Here is a 19,379-nt window from a genome sequence, read left to right as displayed (position 1 = left end):
TCAGATCTTGTTGAGTTCTGCTAGCCAGGCTAGCAAAGCAGGATAAAACACAGCCAGGGGATCTAGCATGTAATGGATCTAACAGTTGCAAAACAAAATACACATTCATTAAGACTCTTTCATCCTTACCTTAGATTCACATCTCCTTAGAAAGTTTAGATCCTGAAAATTTACAAAATATGGTCAAATCAACCATATATTAATCAAAAACTATTACTAAAATGTTCCTAGTTTGTGTTATTAAATTTTCTTGTGAAGGTTGGAAGTGTATTTCTTTTTAAATAAAGTTGTGATAAATCAGACTGTTACTTTATGATCAACTAGCTAGGGCTTCTTGCATGTGGCAGGGGCAAATCACAGTAAGCATTGTGAGGCTTTTATTATAAGCCACGAAACTTGGCAACAATGAATGAGATTTTTTTTTGAAACCTAGTTCCCACTAAAATCATTCACAAAAGTGAAAGAGTTAAGTGCATTACGCATTAATATTAATGAAATAGAAAAGTCACATTTTAAAAACACTACAAGCTGGCTCACCAGAGTATGACAAGAAGCCAGCAATCCTTGGGTGAAATATTTAAGGCACTTGAGGGTAGTCAGTTTTTAAAACCAGGTAATAAAGATACAGTCGCTTTAAACTTCTACTTTAAATAAAAACCACAACAAAATAAAGTAACACTGCAAAAAATTCCTCCAACCATAAAGTTCAGTAAACAAATAAACACTTAAAATTAAAATAAAATTCTCATTTGTTATAGTACACACACACAAAAAAAAAAAAAAAAAAAGGAGTGGCAGAAACAGAGCATATTTAACTGCTAGAGCATACATACTGTAAGGATCTCTCTCATATAGAACAGTCCTTTCTTTTCAGGTTGCCAGATAGCTAATAAAGTGTGTTTGTTAGAGAGAAATAATCCAGTGCAGTTAAATGTTGGATTTCCAGTTTACAAACCAGAGCATCCCCGAAAGCAGCTGATTTTCTATCATTCTTGCTTGGGATATTTCTGGTTAGCTTTCTTGCTCTTTCTCTGGAGCATTCAGTTTTATTTTCCCCTCTCCATACACACAAAATTAAATGTCTCTGAAGAGGCCACATCATTCTCTTAATATCATCTTTGGTACAGAACAGAAGTAACTTACACAGCACAATGGTGTGCTACTTCTGGTCACCCAGTTCTCTCACGCACCAAGCCCATTCCTACAGACCACACACACAGTAACAAGCTTTTCTTTGATAGTGACAGCTTCTCTCCTCCCAAATTCCATAGTAACATCACAATTAAATATAACATATAGCATTCTTCTTAAGCACTAATTTAAACTTTCACTCAAAATTCACAAATGGGTATTCTCACCCACTAGCTTATATATATATGTTTCTTACCACCTCCAGGGCAGAGGGAAATGACCAGCAGCCCTGGGACACATTTTACAATTCTGCTCCCAGAGACAAAATAGCTGTACAAATCTCCATGTCTGCTCAGTGGTTTTTGAAGGGAGGGGAATAGAAGGAAAAGACAAATGGGAACTCAGGAAAAGGAGTCTTGGCTTTTTGTTAAATGTTTGTCCATTTGTCATTTCTTCCTGACACGTTTTGCCTATTGTATTAGAGGCTTCTTCAGTGGAAAGCAGTTCCTTAACTGAACTTTTTTTTGAACGTTGTGGATTTTGTCACTGTGTGGCTGCTGCCTCACAGCTGAGGAAATTAAAAGGTGAGCCCTGAGCATCATCACCAGCCCCAAGGCTCTTAGTGTCTCTGAGACAGTCTGCCAAGATGTCCTGTGGATCCCTCAAGAACACCACTAAAACAGTGATGTTGTCACTGGATCCGTTTTCCTTTGCAGCAGCCACCAGTCTTTCTGCTGCTTTGAGACCCACTCCTTTGGTTTGCATTAAATGATCTAGGACCAAGTCTACAACCTCATACGGCTTGATAGCATCAAAGAATCCATCACAGGCTAGGAGCAAGTAATCTTCAGAACCAGTCAGCTCAAATGAATCTCCATCTGCATCACCAGAGATGTAGGGTTTCTGACACACATCACCTAAGACAAATGATCAAAGCAAAGACTTTATTACTTCAAATGTAAGTAGTTCTTCATCCACACCTGCTTTCACCATCCTAAAGGACAGATAGATCATATTCCAGAGATACCTGATGCAGGACCAGAGTAGTGAAAAGTTGTGTGCATATATGTGTGCGTGTGTGTGTATATATATATATATACACACACATATATATACACACATATATATAGTGTATATATATACACACACATATATATACACACATATATATAGTATATATATATGTACACACACACTAAATATATATAAATAAATATAAAATTTGTATACTGTGTGTATATACACACACACACACATAAAAGTTGAATAATAAGCTTGGAAGGGTTTCGTTTCCTTTGAAAACTCTTGGGGCCTAACTAAATCCAGTAATTTCTAGAGTTACTCTAATTCAAAATCTTCCTAATTTTGCAGGGAAATGAAGGAAATTCTTTCAAAGTTTACTGTCTTTGAAATATATTTGTGGAAGGAGATATTCAGGTCTTCATTTTACAAGCGCACCTCTTGCACAGCCTTCAGAATGCTATGAAAATAAGGTATTTCTTAGCTAGCCAGAAATACAGCAAAACACCACAAGAATCTGCTTGTTGTGCTTAGTTCATCAGTTTTGTAGACACTGTAATCAAATATGGATCGCTATTGATCCAAATAGTATTATACAAATTTATAATAGTTTGCTTCCAGTCATATATTACAGTTATCTACTGCACTTGTCCAAGGTCTGTTCTCTTTTTGCCTTATCCTTTGAGTAGCAAAGCAGCCTTGTTTAATAAGATTCTGGAATACTACAACTGAAGTGCCCTACCTTGATGGATATATGCTATTTGAAGGAGGATGTGGTAATCTGATTTAAGAGCTGCAGTCAGAAGATAAAGTGAACCAAAAAACACAACAGACATTTAGACACAAATATAAAGAAAGCTAGATGAACGTATTTTTTTAATACTTTCTCCACTTTTACACATGAAATTCTCCAAGTTTGTTAAGCTACTGGAGAACAATACAATGTCAGCGACATTCCAAGGAGCAAAAGCCTTATAAAATTTGAACTGTCAAGGCTCACATGCAAGATAGATGGTAACAGTGGTTTACTCTATTCAATTGATACTAAACAAAGTGTTATTTATAGTCATACAGTCTCAGATGATGCATTTTGATCAAATTTAATCTGAACTGTACTAATTCTGATGGTTTAATCTTACCAATTGCTCTGGAGACAGCTAAGGTACCATTAACCCGCCAGCAGTCCATATAGGTTACACAGCCACCCAGAGCCTCAATACGTGCTCTCTCATCCTGAAAAACAGTAGAATACAAACGTTATAATGAGTCTACTTGTGGTTTACTGACCTTATTGTTAGTCATTCAAGTAAAAAAGACAGAACCCAAAACCAAGCACTGCCTTAGCTTCTGTATTTATAGCACGAATATAGCAAATAAACACATATCAGAATCTAGTTCAGAAACATGCACTTAATACGATTACTGGAAACAATCCACCTACTTCCCAAATGTGTCACAGCTTGTACAGAAAAAAATCATAAATATTAAGTTTCTGTCTCATCATGTTCTTTTCCATATGAAAGAGTACCCTTCCAGTCACTTCCTTCTATCCCATAAAGCTGGGTAAATATACACGTTTGGAATAAAAGACAAGACAGGTAGGCTATGTCACAATTAAATGTTGTGTTTGCATTGATACTACTTTTTCTACTTCAGTTACTACAAATATTCATGCTACGAAGGCAGATAGTCACACAATGCTATCTAAACTCACAGGATCCCCACCAAATTTTGTGTAATAAAATTCCTGGATATTTAAAATATATAGGAACTGCAATATACTTTAAGCTGGTTAGGCTAGCAGATTATCATTGGCTTTTGGATGGCAGTATAGAATATTATCGAAGTCTTCTGTGCTACTTATGTTAACATTTTAAATAGCTATTAATCTCAAAGTCTATTTATAACAGGCAGTTACACATTCACAAAAAAATCCTGTGAAAGTTTTCTAATTACTATAAATTTTGAAAAGACAGTCCGAGTAGGAACTGAAGTCAAGCCTGCCAGTACCATTAGCACTTTGTTGGAAGCAGCTTTTCAAAGCACACGAGTAGATGGAAAAAAAAAAAAGTCATTCTGTAAATCCTACTGCACTACACAGAAGTATGTAAAGCACAAAACATTTGAGCAGGCTCCATTCCAAAAGGTTTCAAGAGATATTCTGACAACACACACACAAAAAGACTTACTTCTCTCTCTGGTTTGTGAGGTTCCATTAACGTCACGGCATTTCCTTGCTGGACAAGCATTACTTGCGAGTCCCCTAGCCATGCTATGTGTAGCTTGTTCCCTACAATCAATGCAGATACACCTGTTGTACCACTCCGCAGCCTCTGCAGAATAAAGCAGGTGTGTGAGGTGAATATTCAACAAGCTCTGCTTGTCGGCAAAATTACAAACTTAAGTTAATTAAACTGAAATGCAGTGCAGTAGACCTGTGATCATAACTCAGGTACGTGAAAAGGGTACAAGATATCAGACAGATCTGAAATAAACTATTTATTCTAGCATACAGATAGCTGATACCAACTCTGTTATGTTCTTCCCTCTCTGCTCTTAGTTCCCAGACTGATCAGTTACTGCTAAACAAAAGATAACAAGAGTTTACATTACAAGCACTGTTACAATACTGTTACAATTACTGTTACTATAAACCATCCTTCCATTGTACAGATTTGAAGAAAGAACATTCATCATACCAGCTTGATTCAAAGCAGATGGATAATACTGAAGAACTGAAGTCTGTTATAGATAATTTTTGTAACTATGGAATACATTTTCATCTTGCTACCACTTGTGACATTAAAGATATGAAGAAAGAGGAAGATGGTGACCACAGTATCAGAAAACCAGAAACCTTTTCTCCAGGTAAGGAGTAGGACAACAGAACACCTAGAGACTAATTCCGGCAAAGAGGCAGCAGTGTTCTTTCAATAATTGGTATGTCAGGATCACTTAAACCACATAACACTTCTTTTCAATCACTCATCTCAAACTTGCAAGCACTGCCATTTTGTTTTTCCTCAAAGAAAGAAATAATTTGATCAAAATAAAACCTTTTCACGTAGCATAATTTCATAAAGAAGTCAGCACTTCAAAGAAGCTATACTGCCAGAATTTTCTGGATAATACCATGTTGTCCAACAGTTCTTGCTGTTATTTAAATACAATGGAATTAATCTCTACCCACTCACCTCTCTTTTGGCTTTGGAAAGAAACATTTCATCTGTCTTCTGGAAAGAACATTTCAAGGCCTTTGCGGGATTCTTAACAATCTCTTCGTGTAGCCCAACATTTACATGTAAATGGGTTGCTGAATAATTAGCAGCATCCACTCCACCATGGCCATCAAATACCGCAAAGTAAGCGCGATCGATGTCATCCTTTTGTGGGGAGGGAGGGAGAAGAAGAAATACAAGCGTTAAAAATAAAATAGTTCCTAAAGCAGTACCGGCAAGGGAGCAAAGGTTCTCTATTCTGGGCTTTCTTCCATATGATGTTGTATAGGTAAAGGCAATTTAAATCAGTTTACCCATGTGCTAAATGGATAAAATGGGTAATTTACAGGGGCATTATTTTCCTTATTGCTTGTCATTTTGTCATTTAATATCCTTGAATATTTTGGAATTGAAACATCAGGCAGTTAGTTATGTAGTTCCACTGCTGTTGTTCTGTTCCCAGTCTGTCCTTTTTTTTTTTTTTTTTTTTTTTTTTAGTTAAAACCTATCAGTTATCTGAGCCACAAGAACATTACAACTCTAGCAACATAGCAATAGGTAACTTCCCATCTCCCTACATCACTTATAACATGAAGCCCAATGTCCCAAGATCTTTCTTTTTCAGGGCATTAGTTAGCCCCTAGCAAAAGGATTCAGTAAGCACTTGCTCCAGGAGACATGATATGTACGTTGTGGCTACAAATTCTTACCATTTCCCAGATCATCCATCACTAGATCACTCTGTTTAGAGGAACATTGAAAAGCTAACAAATTGACCTCCCCAGTTTTGTCCAGACTTACTGATAAACCAAAGAGCTGATTGAACTCTGGGAGCAAAACATGTCGGTCCTCCATTTTCCGTCGAATGTTACGGATGGCATGGATGGAAACAAGCAGGAACCGCTTCAGTGGTCTCAGTGGTGGCAACTGCTTCTGCCATTCAAAGCAGACATCCCAAAGCTTGTTAAAGAAGCAGCGTTGCAGTGACTCTCCATCCAGCACTGACAGCACAAAGACAAAACAATAAGACGTGACTCATCATTTACCCCATCTTTCCTTCAAGTTTCTCTCCTTACAGCTGCATACCCTTATCCAGCACTCTGCCTCTACAAGCTCTGCAAGAATTAAAATAGGCTCCTGAGAATCATGTGGAAAAAAAGTGCCAATAATGGAGAACAGGGTACCACTAAGGACAAGAAAAGCTTCTTGTACTTACTGGTTGTCTTTCAAAAAGAGGCTCATCAAATAGGTAACTACATCAAACAACAATCATAACATGGATCCAAACATCAGTCTGGTGAGCTAGACATAAATGTGATTATTATGTAAGTAAAATGCACAAGGTATAGTGGTAGGAGTACATCCCTACAAAAAAAAAAAAAAAAAAAAAAAAAGATCAAGTGGCAGAAATTCCAACTCAATAACAGATTGCTGTTCTCTTCGACACAAGAGTTGAAAAAATATTAACCAGACTTTGGGTCAGGTTATGCCCTATTGAACCACTTCCACTGAAGCATCAAGGAAGTATGAGAATATATTTTATTGAGGTCAATAGCTCAACTCATAGTTGAACAGAACAGAATCAAATTATAAGCTGTCATCTTTATCTTTTTAAACACACAGGACTGTAAAAGCTAGAAAAAGAGACAGAAGAACACCTCTGCAACTTTCCTGCTTTGTCATGACAGAGCAGAACCATAAAGACCTACTGAGCATAGTGTGAAAAGCTCCAGCCAGACACTCAAATCCTTTTCTGGATAGGTCCCAAAGATCAATTAATCCAAACTTATTGTTCATCAGACTGAATGATTTGGTTTTTGGCATTGTATCTGGCTTTGCAATATAGCATCTCTCAGAATAGATAATAATTTGAAGTTCTGTTATTTATGAACCCCACCTCAATGCTAAATCAACTAACTCCAAAAACATTGAAAAGATCATGTATACAGCAAAAATAATATACTGGCCACTAAAGCATGTCCTGAAGAACTGCAGTGCATAAACTATCTTTTCTATTTCTCTTTTATCCTTACTCCTACTAACACTGCTAGCATTAAAGCTTCCTCAGAATTTATTTTATAACTTTTAGCTCTGAAGAATTTCTTTTCCTCAGCAATGCTAGATGGCCATCTTCAGATGCATCTCTGAGCCTGGAGAATTGAAAGCTTAGGTTTAAGCACAGATCTTTGATTAGCAGTCACTAAATGTTATCCAAAATTACTTTTGATTTGCTCAATATACAAATATGAGGTGGCAAGATATAAAAACTTTTAAATATTAAGTCATCCCATAGACAAATATACTTCAATAGGACAGCACCCTAAACAGCCTTGTCTACAGCTATTAGTCAAGACATGTACAGGTATATACCAATACTGACCAGGAGATTCAAATATATATTGCTGTTTAAGTACCAAGCTTGTGAAATTTGACATAGACTTTTGTACCTTAATGCCAGAAATTTTTCTGCAGTGCACCACATCAAACAGTAGTATTCGTATAGGTACACATACATACCTTACTTGTATATAGTCATTTCTCTTTCATTCCAAGAACGCTTTTTGCCAGAGTTGTTATTGCAATGTAGGAAGAGAGCCCATAGTGTGCTGTAGCACAAGGAACATCTTTCTTCCTAGCTGTACAAATGCACACCAGCTCACGTGTGCAATAACGTGTAACTGCTACAGTTCACATCAAATATAATTACAGGGGAGTCAATAACGGGGCTCAACAGAGCGCAAGATGCTCTGATGACCAGTGGCCAGCTGCTCTGTGAAATATTTGTGCTGAAAAACTACAGAATTATCACACGTGGGTTACAATATGTCATTTTGTATTTTCCTATATAGGTTGTGTAGTACCAAATAAAGACACACTACCGAAGCACATAGTCACAATACAATGAGATGCAACCCCCCCCAATGAAGGAAAACAGAAAAGAAGATAGTTTTGTATCACTTTTGACAAGGGAAGATCTTACTGTGCCTTACGGTTGTTCCTGCAACCACAATACAGAACCCCTGTTTATGGAAGATCAATACTTCAATGTCCTTCAGTTTCCCCTGCCCGAAGTCATGCTCTAGCACTGCTGCCCATACCTTTTTATTTTCTAACAATTGCAACAATCTAGTTGCACAAAGCTCTTTTGTCCATTCATCTCAGGCAGCATCCTCTCCAGGTTAGCTTAGGACTGAAGTTGGGGCAATCGCTCACAGACCAACACATAGAACAGAGCGCAGATACCAGTGAGACTAACCTCAAAGTGATTACAAAAGGCACCCAGGAGAATCTCTGAAGGCTTGCAGAACATACAAGCAGGTGGCAGTCAGGCATGCTGAGGGTCCAGCCCCACTGGGGGGCAGCAGAGGGTGTGATCCCCTGCCCCCAGCCCAACCCCACTCCCCCTGGGAATCTCAGGAGGAAGAGGGACAGTGTATGTTGTTTAGACCCCAGCGAAGTTGATACGAAGCCAGCTCTTCTCATGCACAGTGCTAGAAACTCGCTAAATCTCTCCAGACACAGAAAGGCTACAACATTAGGCAAGGGAAGAAATATTCAGGGTGCAGCAAGATTTAATTGTGTTTTCCCGCCCCGTTTCAGGTTTGTAAATGCCTAATGAAGTAGGCTTCTCAAGAGTGTTGTGTCCTGGCCACTGCCACAGCTCTGCTTGGAGATGCATCTGCCATGGCACACTGAACTGCCTTTGAAGTCATCCCAGAGCAATGGAAGGATGAGGATTTCCCCTTACAGGATAGACTTGTTGTCAAAGACATCTCTCTTCTCCATTTTTTAATCTTCAACTGCATCCTGCTCCATTTATATTCTTGTCATTAGGATTGAAGGTTTAGTGAAGCCTAACGTTAAGTACTTCAGCATGTAAGTGCAATATGACCATCTGTTAGAGGGCTCAAACCCAGTACTCTATCACCACGGTCTGTTCTCTCCCTGATTCAGTCAGATAGGAGAAAATGCAAGTGCCACGTAAAAGATACATGATTCAAATTCTTCATAATCCCATCCTCATGGGAGAGGGCAGGGAGAAAAGAGGGAATAATTGATAAAACACAGAGACTTGATAAACTTGCCAAGAAAAAGACCTTTAGTTTTAAGATATTCAGTTTCTGGAGGGCCCAAGATCTAGTTTCCAAGAACACACAAAAGCAACATGGAGTACATGGATGAATTTAAGGTGTTACTATGGCTGCATAATAGCAATTGTGATGATGCCAACATCAATGTATATGTATACCTAGCTAAAGTCAGTCTACCAAAGGAGACGAGGCACTTAGAAAATACTAGAGGTTATCAACTTCAGTTGCAAGTTGCAGTAGTTCATTGAGAAAAAGGAAAGTTCTTAACTAGTTCAGTTCAGGAAGCACTGTGGACATACTCAGTCATTAATTATTTTGGGGAAGATAAACACTCTTCCCTTTCCAGAAAGCCAACCCACACATTCAGTCTGTGGCTCCTGACACCACGTTTGCACAGCTACTTTTTATTCCACAGGAGCAAATACAGTTCTATTCACTACTGTTTGCAACATAGCCTAACCAAATATTCTGGGAAACATTTCAAAACACTGAAGTCTTCCAAAAGACAGCCTCCGGGAAAACCACAGAGGGAAAAAGTATACTTACAGGTGAACCTTTCCTCATCTCCTTCTTCCTCCGTTTCCACACTTTGCTTCTTAAATTCAGTCAAGTCTGTTCGAAGAACTTCATCAACTGCAGCATGGATCAATGATGCTGCAAGAAGTGCTGAAAAACCTCTGCTGGTAAGAAAAGGAAGGGAAAGACAAAATACCATTAGTTTAAATTGAGCTACAACCTCACTGTTTATGACTGCTGACCTCAGCTCAGAGTTAGAAAGCATTCAACACAATCGATAGTTCCAACTTTATTAGTAAACTTGTAGAAGAAACCATATGCGTGATGTTTATTCATACAAATGTTCAGTGCGATCTTCGGTTAGACAAGTGCTTTCTCAAGAATGCAGAGAAGTGCATGAATCATGTTTTCAAACTGTTGCCTCCCACTTCAGCCACAGATGGTATGTTCAGCTCTCCAATGGGAATGGCTACCTCCAATTCCAGTCTCTGAATGCAACGTTTTCTTTCTATCCACTACAGAACACAGCTCACTTGCAGCCAAAATGTCTCACCACAGTCAGCATAGAGATCTCTGCACTGTGGCACACACGCATCTCCAAAATGTTACTTAGGACTGCAATTCCCTTCCCGCCACAAGAGAAGTCATGCTCAGTACTAACCCACAAACCTGTCACGCTCAGTTTCTCCTGACTGGAAGTTCTCCAAAGAAATTGCCTGGGAAGAAAGCACAAAGGGTTGGCACCGGGGACTAGGCCTGATATTCAACTGAAGCTTTCAGGTGAGCTTCTAGAAGACAGTAACACTACACAACCTACAAACTCTCCTTTTTAGTCAGTGTTTTACACAAGCTGTCTGCCTTATCGAAACACGCTTGTTACAGTGCTTCTGAATCTGTGAAAAAATAAGCTCCGTCCAACTTGAAAATGGGACTACTAGAAAATGAGTCTTTTATATTCACTATATGCCCATGGCAGGCACTAACAATTACAGTATGCGACACACATTCCAGACATTTTCTATGAGCACAATGAAGAATAAGCGTGGACATCCACAAAAAGAATTTTATCTGTTGTTCATGGAGTGTTTGATGCCCACAAAGCCCCAAATTATGCAACCAAAGCAAATAACACATTAAGGCACCTGCAGCGAGTCAAGGACAAGCTGTTTTGCAGGGAAACATTTAAAAATTCCTGCATAAAACTGGCAGGCTAGAGAGTAAGAAATGGTGGAAGCAAATGGTCTCTGAAGAGGCTGAACAAAGATAACTGGTTCTGTGTGCACAGAAGAGAGGAGGGGAAGACTGTGAGCTGCTAGATCCCAGTGACAACAATCTGAAATGCATTTTACCATTGTGCTTCTGAAAGAGAGGCCTTGTCATATCCTCAGAGCCACGTACGAGTACCTCCTGTGGCAGCAAACAAAGAGCATTGTGTTAGTCAGCAGGCTGCGAACAGAAGCGTGTTTTATGCTCCGCATTCGGCAGTGGTGATGGCCTTCTCTAATGAGTCATTTCAGTACTTCAAAAAGATGGCAACGTGTTTCTGCTCCTTTCAGTGCTAGCTGCAGTCATATCATCACAGGAAACCAGCAATTGGCATTATTTGACTTTTTTTTCTTTAAAGACTAATGCATTTAGCAGTCAGTTCCCTTCCTACTTAAAAGTAACAATGCAATACGATCACCATGACACCAACAGACAATCATTTAAAAGGTCAGGCAAGAAATACATCTGAAATGGAGATGGCTAACAGTCCTCCTTCCTGTTTTCCCTAGGATAGGTGGAAAAGAAACAAACATGAGAATACAAGCCACACAAATGCTATCAGATGCACTGATGATGCTCCTGTAAGTCAGAAACATTAGTTAAAGCAGGTTCTAGCTCCAGAAGTATTAAGAGGAGCAGCTATGCATTTAAGTGCATAGAAAACCACAGCTTCAGCCACCTAGAAGCCTCTTCTGCTCCATGGGAGAAGAAATTAAAATCCAGCCTTGGTTTCCAGTTCGGCACCGGAACTGATTGCCACTTCATAGCCTTCTGCTTTACAAAGCCCCAGTTTGCTGAACTAGGTCCCTAGAAGGAACCTTAAACGAGAGGCATCGTGCTAAAATGCCATAATTCACAAATCCCACATAAACCACTACTCACAGGAAGCTGGTAACTAGGAACAGGTTTACAAGTTATTAGGTCACATCCTTCAACTGTGTCCAGTTGCCACCCAGTTCCTAAGAAGGAAATCCAAGATTCCTCAGTACTGATATGCTTCATTCAGCTTTGCTTCCTATGCATTTCCTCCCTATCCTCCTTTAAAGTTTTACAAATGCGAACAAGGAAGGACAATGCCTGCTTACTGGGACTTTGTTAGGCAGCCAGCAAGAGCAGTGGGCAGCTGGTTCTGACACACTGACATGAGGGAAAATAGAAGTTTAAAAAACATGACCCTAAGCCCAAGAAGCCCAAAACTCCCTGCTGATGGGCTGAGCCAAGCCTAACTTAATTTTCATGAATCAGAAGAAATACTGTAACTGCTTCCTAAGTGGGAAAACACCCATGTTGGGAGGAAGAAGGAAGCTGGTGGGGTGTGTTACATGGAGCGGAAGCTACCTTCTGCAGGAGTCCCAGAAGAAACATGTCAGCCCCACTTCTATGACACATGCAACGCTAACTACTTAGCCTCAGCCCACACAGGCTAGCAGTAAACAGCCTCAGAGTTTCTTTGCCACAGGCTATTTCTTTGTTAACAAAAAGGGTGTGTTTTGACCACAGCAAAAATTTAAAAGAAAAATAATACATGTTGGAACAGTGGAGATGAGGCACTGTAGCTTCAACACCAGCTAAGTCAAAACACCAGTGGCTGGGGCAGAGAGTTCATATCCTCCAGCTACTCCATGGTAAAATATAAGCCTTGTTTTAAAGACCTGAGTACAGATAAAAGCACTAAGTTGAAGAGTAAAGCCACGCTTCTGCTAATAAGTAACACAGATTTATATGCCATCCTCCTCCTGCTAATAAATAACACAGATTTATAAGCCATCCTCCTCCTTGAAAGATTCTGCACAACTGGACACATACTGTACTGTTAGAAGGAACTATGTAAAGGTTTGCAAAGCTTCTCTTGATATCCATACCTTGCAGCCAAAATAAAGTTACACACGGAAGCAGAAAGCAATTATGACATTTTGCATAGCCTCAACTTGGCATGAGTTACAGAAGTGAACTTACTTTTCTCCTTGTTCACTTAGTTCCTCTCCTGCAACACAACTTAGTTCTCTATTTTATAACACATGAAAAGAGCAACTGTCACTGACCCATACGTATTGTCCTTTGGAAATAAAAGACAATGCACACAGGTTTCTTCAGGAACCAGAAACCCTGGTAAGATCACTTTATTTGGGTCTTCAAATACCCCAGAACACCTGCGGTGAGCGTTGCCACCGGCTCCATTCTGTCCCATCAATACAAGTGATATACAAGTGAGCCTGTTCAGCAGTCTGCAGGACACAGCTGCATTTTCAAGGGGTCAGGCCCCTCCGCCTCACCCAGAGCCTCAGCTATGGCTGCGCTTCTTTCAAAGGCTTGAAAACACAACAGGCTTTCTGTTGTGCTGTGCCAACAGCTTGCGGCAGCTTTGAGGAAGCAGGGAGTACTGCAACAGGCGGCAGACTCCAAACAGCTGCTCTTCGGCACTTCCAGCAGAGGAGCAAGCTCTGTGTAACCTGGTGGAGGGTGGTACAAAGCCCCACGAGAACCTTCCGAACACCCGATGTTTACACAAAGCCTGCTGCATTATTTACTTTTCTTGGAAGGAAAATAATTCACTCTCCCTAACACACGCTCTTCCACGGCAAAGCCAGGAAGTCTCTGTGTGTACAAGGACAAGCACAGGAGATTGCCGACTGTGCTGCCTACGTTGGATGATCACTTGCCACCTCTCAAAGAAAAAAAAAAGTTGCATGACATTCTTTCAAGATATTAAAGTGCTGCCACAGCACCACTGTACAATTTTCTCTCTCTTTCAGAGTATGTATTGTATATAATCTATATACACACAGACAGAAAGAAGTATGCAAGTACAGGCTGTGCAACCAAGAGATGCTGTATCTGCTAGCAAACGCTTCTAGCTTAAGTCAGCCGTAGCAAGAGCACAGGGAAGATTTATTTTTGCTCTTATTTGCTACACAGGGTCTGTAACAGCAGAAGAGCAGATACACTACAGCTTTGCCACTAAAGCAAAAGCTCGTCACTGTGTAGTCAGTATGTGTTTGCAGAACATTGCAGCCACATCAGCAAAGCCATTTTAATGCAGGTTTGCAGATGCTAGCAGTTCTCTATCAAGTCTCTCACGATGCTGAAATAATACCAGGTCACAAGTTTCCTAATAAACAAAAGCTGCTTGTATTCACTGTTTTCTCCCCCATCTGCTATTTTTGTTTCTCTCCCCCAGATTATGTATCAGGATATATACATATACATATGTATAAAAATCTTGTCTCCTGTCAAGGAGAGAACATCTGAAATCCCAAAATGAATGGGAAGTCATTTCTTGCATTAATGACACCAGGTCTTTAGTAGATGAACACTGATGGAACTAAAACAAAACCAAACAAATATAATACAAATGCATGAACAATGAGCAAAACATCCAAGTTAAAGGGAAACACGATTTCACGTTTTCAAGCAGAGCCAAATAAATTAAGTACCCACAAGTCACCAAAAAGTTTCATCATCATCATAGATTTAATCTTTTTTTTTTCCTTCAGCGTTTACTCAAGTTCTTTTCTCTATTGCATTGCAGGCTTCCCCATACACATGCTTTCTTTTTGAAGGCAAGGTCTTCTAAAAACCCATTTACTGGGCACTAAATCAACAGTTTGTCCAGCCTCTATATACTGCTGGAGGCAGGTCAGGACTGCCAAAAATGTTATTAAGCATACACACATCCAGCGAGAGCTCCACATCTTTTCTGGCAGGATGACATACAGCTTGACAGGAGCTTCTGAAGCAGCAGCGGGCAAACCAGCTGCAAGAGAAATCACGCTGGTTTTGACCATCACCCAAAATTACCAGAGCCAATTTGTTAATCATTGACTAAATTAACTAGGAAACTGCAAAAGTGCTACATTCTTCTTGTACATTAACTTTATCAAGGCTTCCAATTCTAACATGATTAATCATAAGCTGCTGAGAACTCTGGCAGGAATGGCCTTCTCTTTCAGGAAGGCTGATGCACGTACCCTTCCACTACCAAGCACAACTGGTTCCACAAAAAGCAGAAAGTTTGTTTGAAGGCACTGGCAGATGAAATTCACTTTCCTGAAATGAACAGACCGCTGACACTGTAAACACGTTCCTAGCAAAGAGAATTATTGGTGCATTACAGTAACATACACTAAGTGGTAAAAATTAGGAGTAAGGAAGAAAGTTTTAGGTGATTCTTTAAAAGCAGAGGCCATGGTAGCTGGGTTATTAGCTTCCAGAGAGAATGGCAATAAACAGGGTTTTTAGAAGAGATTGGGTAAACCAGAGGCAACATAAGTCCCCTCCCAATCCCACTCCATGCGAACATCACATAAAAAAGCATCTTAATTGCAGAATTAACTATTCTAAAGGCAAGGAATTGCTGAAAATAAAGACACCAGGGCAACATCCTGGGTGCAAGCATTACAGTGTAAAACACAAAGACACAAAACAGGATGCTGAGGTAACTAAGAGATGAAACATTCGTTTGGGAGGGGTCACAACAGGAAGCCAGAGCTCACAACTGTTATTGTAGTAAAGTCTCCTCAAACAGGAAACCTGCTGGAATTTCACATTGTTCTTTGGCTATGTGACAGGATGGCCTTACAGGTTTCAGCTCCTTTCATGGCAAAGAAGACAAAGAAGAAACTTCTGTATTGGAGCTCTGACTTCACCTTGTGTTCTGTTTCAGACAAAGTAAAATTTCAGGTTAATTTCTAAAGTTTTGGAAATAGCTAATGGACTTCTCACTCACATTGATCTATTTTCAGATTGTCGTAAAACACAGCTCTTATCCAAAAGTGTGTTAATTAAAATTCTGCAAAGCAAGATTACTTAAACCTGCCCCAATTCTTCAGCGTTTTATGCAAGTATTTAATTCTGTACAAGGCGGGCAGTTCCATAGATTTAAATTAATTATTTAAAGTAGAAGCATCTGCAAAGCTTTGGTGTATTCGCAATTTAACCCAAGCCCTGTGAGGCAGCAAAAGTGGCTGTCTTAGAGTGCTAGCTACATTTGCAGAAGGTAGTTAAAATAACTCATTTTAGATTTGTAAAGACATCCCAGGGGTTAGCTGGACACATCCAACTCCTTCCACACAAGTGACGTGTGTAGCCTCGGAGGAATAACAGCATTCAAAATCTTGTCGTTGGACACAGATGTTATTCCCTACCCCGTTGTCTTCCCAAACACAATCCTGATCGACGGCGGAGGAAGAATGTTTCTCCTTGTAAAGACACAAAGGTTTGCACCTCCAAGCAACTAGAACATGAGCTAACCCTCACCACATGCTGTCTCAGGAGCTAAGGATATTGCCAGACCGTTATTAGCTCAGGCTGCTCAAGGCACACTCCACAGATCTGCATGGGTGTGAACGAAGTATCTGACAATGCAGAAATAAGAACTGTGCACCAAACTCAGCTCCCAGTAATGCTTTGATCTATAGACAAGTCCTTCATCATCACAAATCATCACATAAAACACGCTCTGCAATGCTGGAGTGTTACAGAACTCAAACTGAGCAAACTCAGAACAAGCTTCAACGCAAGCAGTCAGCAAGGTACACCTAACAGCACCTGCAGGGTGAGAGACCTGGGGATATTAACACTGAAATATTTTTTGAGCATGAATATTTTCCACTGAGCTGCCACCTGGGTGTTAGGGATATCACCATGATAGCCTGCAACAGCACATCCCTGGATCTATGCTACAGTGACCTCTTTGGAACTTGCTTCCTAATCAGGCATCACCTGTGCATTTTTAACTACTTTTACACAAACGTTTAAATGCTTCCTAAGGCATCCAAAGCTTTTTTTTTTTTTTTTTTTTTTTTAATTTTAGCAATCTTCTTTCTCCTATTTGTTTATATTTCCTCACCTATCTTTTGTCAAAGATTTGGGGGAGTCAGATTAACTGCAAAGTTTATTTAGCCTTAAGCTGCATTTGAGATGACATTTGGCAATTCTTCACACAGTCACAGACTTCAGTTGTGGTCCTTAGTTACATGAATTACGAGAAGAAGGCCTGCACTTCCAAATTCCTACATTCCTGTCCTGGCCTTAGTCTCTACCAGGCTCTTCCTCCACGTGCAAGAACTTAGCCAAGCCAGGGTGACACTGCAGGCTTCCTGCAATTGTAAGGCAAGCTCTGTCTGCACCAGGAGTCCAGAACTGAGCTGCAAGGCTGCTGGGATGCCTACACTTGACACTTCATGCACGCTGTACTATGGCCAAGCACACAGCTGCACAAATGCCTGATTCTGTTTCGCCTACTGGCAGCCAAGAAAATATGTAAGAACACTAACCTGACGTACTGTTGTTTTCCAAGCCCAGTTTGTGAAAAGAAGTATAAAATAGATTTTTGCATTTTTACTCTGGGTTGCTTTCTTTTGCTGCCTTCCCCTTTGTTTGTTTATGTGTATTTTTCCAGCTTTGGAGCTCAGAAGCCCCACAAAGCAGGCAGTCTGATCAGAACTGGCTGCAGGGCAGGTATGTGAAAAATGCAGTTTCTGACAGGGCAGGCCCCTTTCTGGGTAAACACCAGAAGTGACAGGTGAGATGAAAGCATCGCAAAAGCAACGTTAACTTGTTAATGTGCGTGCTAGAGAACAATGTAGTACTAAAGGTAAGTACCTCATAAATGCCATTTTTTAAATCGCTGCAGTTTGAAGAATCTATCCTGTACCTGCACAGCCTCATGCCTTCCTCCAAGATAACCTGAGAGAGCAGTACCTTGCTCCACGTGGCAGGTGGGCTGCCATGGGTCCGTTCAAGCCTGGCATCACCCTTGTTTAAAGCACTCACCCAGACCCTCTCCAGCTCCAGGGCGCTCAGAAGTGGAGCACGCAGGGTGCGTGTGCAGGCTCCTTCAGGAACACCACCGCTGCGCTTCGTCTGGGAGCAGTTTAGTGAGGGCACAACTCAGTAGCACATGGATCACAACCTAAAAGCGCACTTTTTAACGCATTTCTCACCTGTAGGTCTAGGCACAGCGTATAACTAAGCAGCGCACGCCATGGAATTGATGCTACGCCTGGAGCATCGATACACAGAAAGCGATTTGATTTTTTTAAGGCAATTCAAGAACCTGAAGATCACCGGCACCTCCAACAGCACCACCTCCTCCTCAGCGCCCACAGAGCCACCCGCGGGCAGCCGGCGATGTTGGACGAGCCTCGCCTCGCCTCACCTCACCTCACGCCGCTCCCCCAACGAGCGGCCCCCGCAGCCCCCTCAGCCCGCCCCCCGCTCTCCCCCTCAGCCCCGGGGCCCTCACCTGCCGCCCAGGAGGCTCCTCGCCGGCTCGGCCAGCGCCCCCGGCACCTCGGCCCGGCTCAGGGCGCCGCTCCCCGCCGCTCCCCACGGCGGCGGCTCCCCCGGGCCCAGCGGAGCGGGGAAGTCCCGCAGGAAGGCGCCGAGGGGAGCCGCGGCCGCCTCCGCTCCCAGCGCCATGGCGGCGCCGCGCTGAGGGGCGGCGGGAGGGGGGGGGAGGGGGAAAGGGCGCCCTGACGGCTCCTTTAAGCGGGGAGGGGGCGGGGGCAGGAGGAGGGGAGGGGCCACGCGGGCACGTGGCCGGACGGGGCGGGGGCGCGGGGAGGGGGGCGCTAGGACCCAGCGGGGCTGTGAGGCGGGAGCGGCCGTTACGGGTCTAACGGCACCTGAGGCACAGCTCACAGCGTCAGGAAGCCCCGGGGGGCTGCCTTCGCCTCACGCTGGAGTGTCCCAAGCACACAGTGACAGAGAGCCCCCAGTCCTAACCCCGCAAACGCGATAAAGTGCCAAAAACCCCAAGGAAGTCAGTCAAGAACACCTCCTTACCTCTGCCTACAGCTGCTGGGGCTTTGGGGTATTTACAGTGCACAAGCTGAAATAGAACTGTAGGTTACTTCGTCTACTGACTGACTTTTAATACCACAAGGCAGACGGGGGCTTTTCACAACTTTCATTTGTGTTAAACACATCTAAAGTGTTTTATCAAGTCATTAACCCAGATACTCGTTTGGGGAAAAAAACACTTCCGAACTCCCTCTGCCCTGCATCCATGTCTAATGCTATTCGTATTCCCCATCCCCTCCTCCATACTCGAACACCTTGACATGCACAGGTGACAAACCAAACAGGAGCAGTTTCCAAGCAGGTACAGTGAGGAACGGCTTATTGTGCTTCC

The 19,379-nt window shown here is 41.6% G+C and overlaps 1 protein-coding gene across 1 annotated transcript; it reads right to left on the bottom strand.

Annotated features, from left to right (window-relative positions):
• Positions 1-754: 754 nt before the first annotated feature.
• PPM1F (protein phosphatase, Mg2+/Mn2+ dependent 1F) lies at positions 755-18,675 on the bottom strand. The gene is made up of 7 exons (XM_032199286.1): positions 18,489-18,675; positions 10,007-10,137; positions 6,171-6,370; positions 5,346-5,534; positions 4,341-4,484; positions 3,291-3,384; positions 755-2,048 (listed from the first exon to the last, which is right to left on the bottom strand). The coding sequence occupies exons 1-7, from the start codon at positions 18,662-18,664 to the stop codon at positions 1,675-1,677; spliced, it is 1,308 nt and encodes a 435-aa protein (XP_032055177.1). The 5' UTR covers positions 18,665-18,675; the 3' UTR covers positions 755-1,674.
• Between the last annotated feature and the right edge of the window lie 704 nt (positions 18,676-19,379).

Source organism: Aythya fuligula, chromosome 17, assembly GCF_009819795.1.
Source record: "Aythya fuligula isolate bAytFul2 chromosome 17, bAytFul2.pri, whole genome shotgun sequence".
NCBI classification, from domain to species: Eukaryota; Metazoa; Chordata; class Aves; order Anseriformes; family Anatidae; genus Aythya; species Aythya fuligula.
The sequence above is the reverse complement of the archived record's forward strand: the minus strand, read 5'-3'. Positions and strand labels throughout refer to the sequence as shown.

Excerpts from the sequence above, each read along its gene's own strand:
- PPM1F (XM_032199286.1), bottom strand. The coding sequence starts at position 18,664 with ATGGCGCTGGGAGCGGAGGCGGCCGCGGCTCCCCTCGGCGCCTTCCTG. Across the intron at positions 5,535-6,170 it reads ATCAGCTCTTTGGTTTATCA|GATGACATCGATCGCGCTTA; the intron begins GTAAGTCTGGAC and ends TCCCCACAAAAG. Across the intron at positions 4,485-5,345 it reads TTTCCAAAGCCAAAAGAGAG|AGGCTGCGGAGTGGTACAAC; the intron begins GTGAGTGGGTAG and ends TTTATTCTGCAG.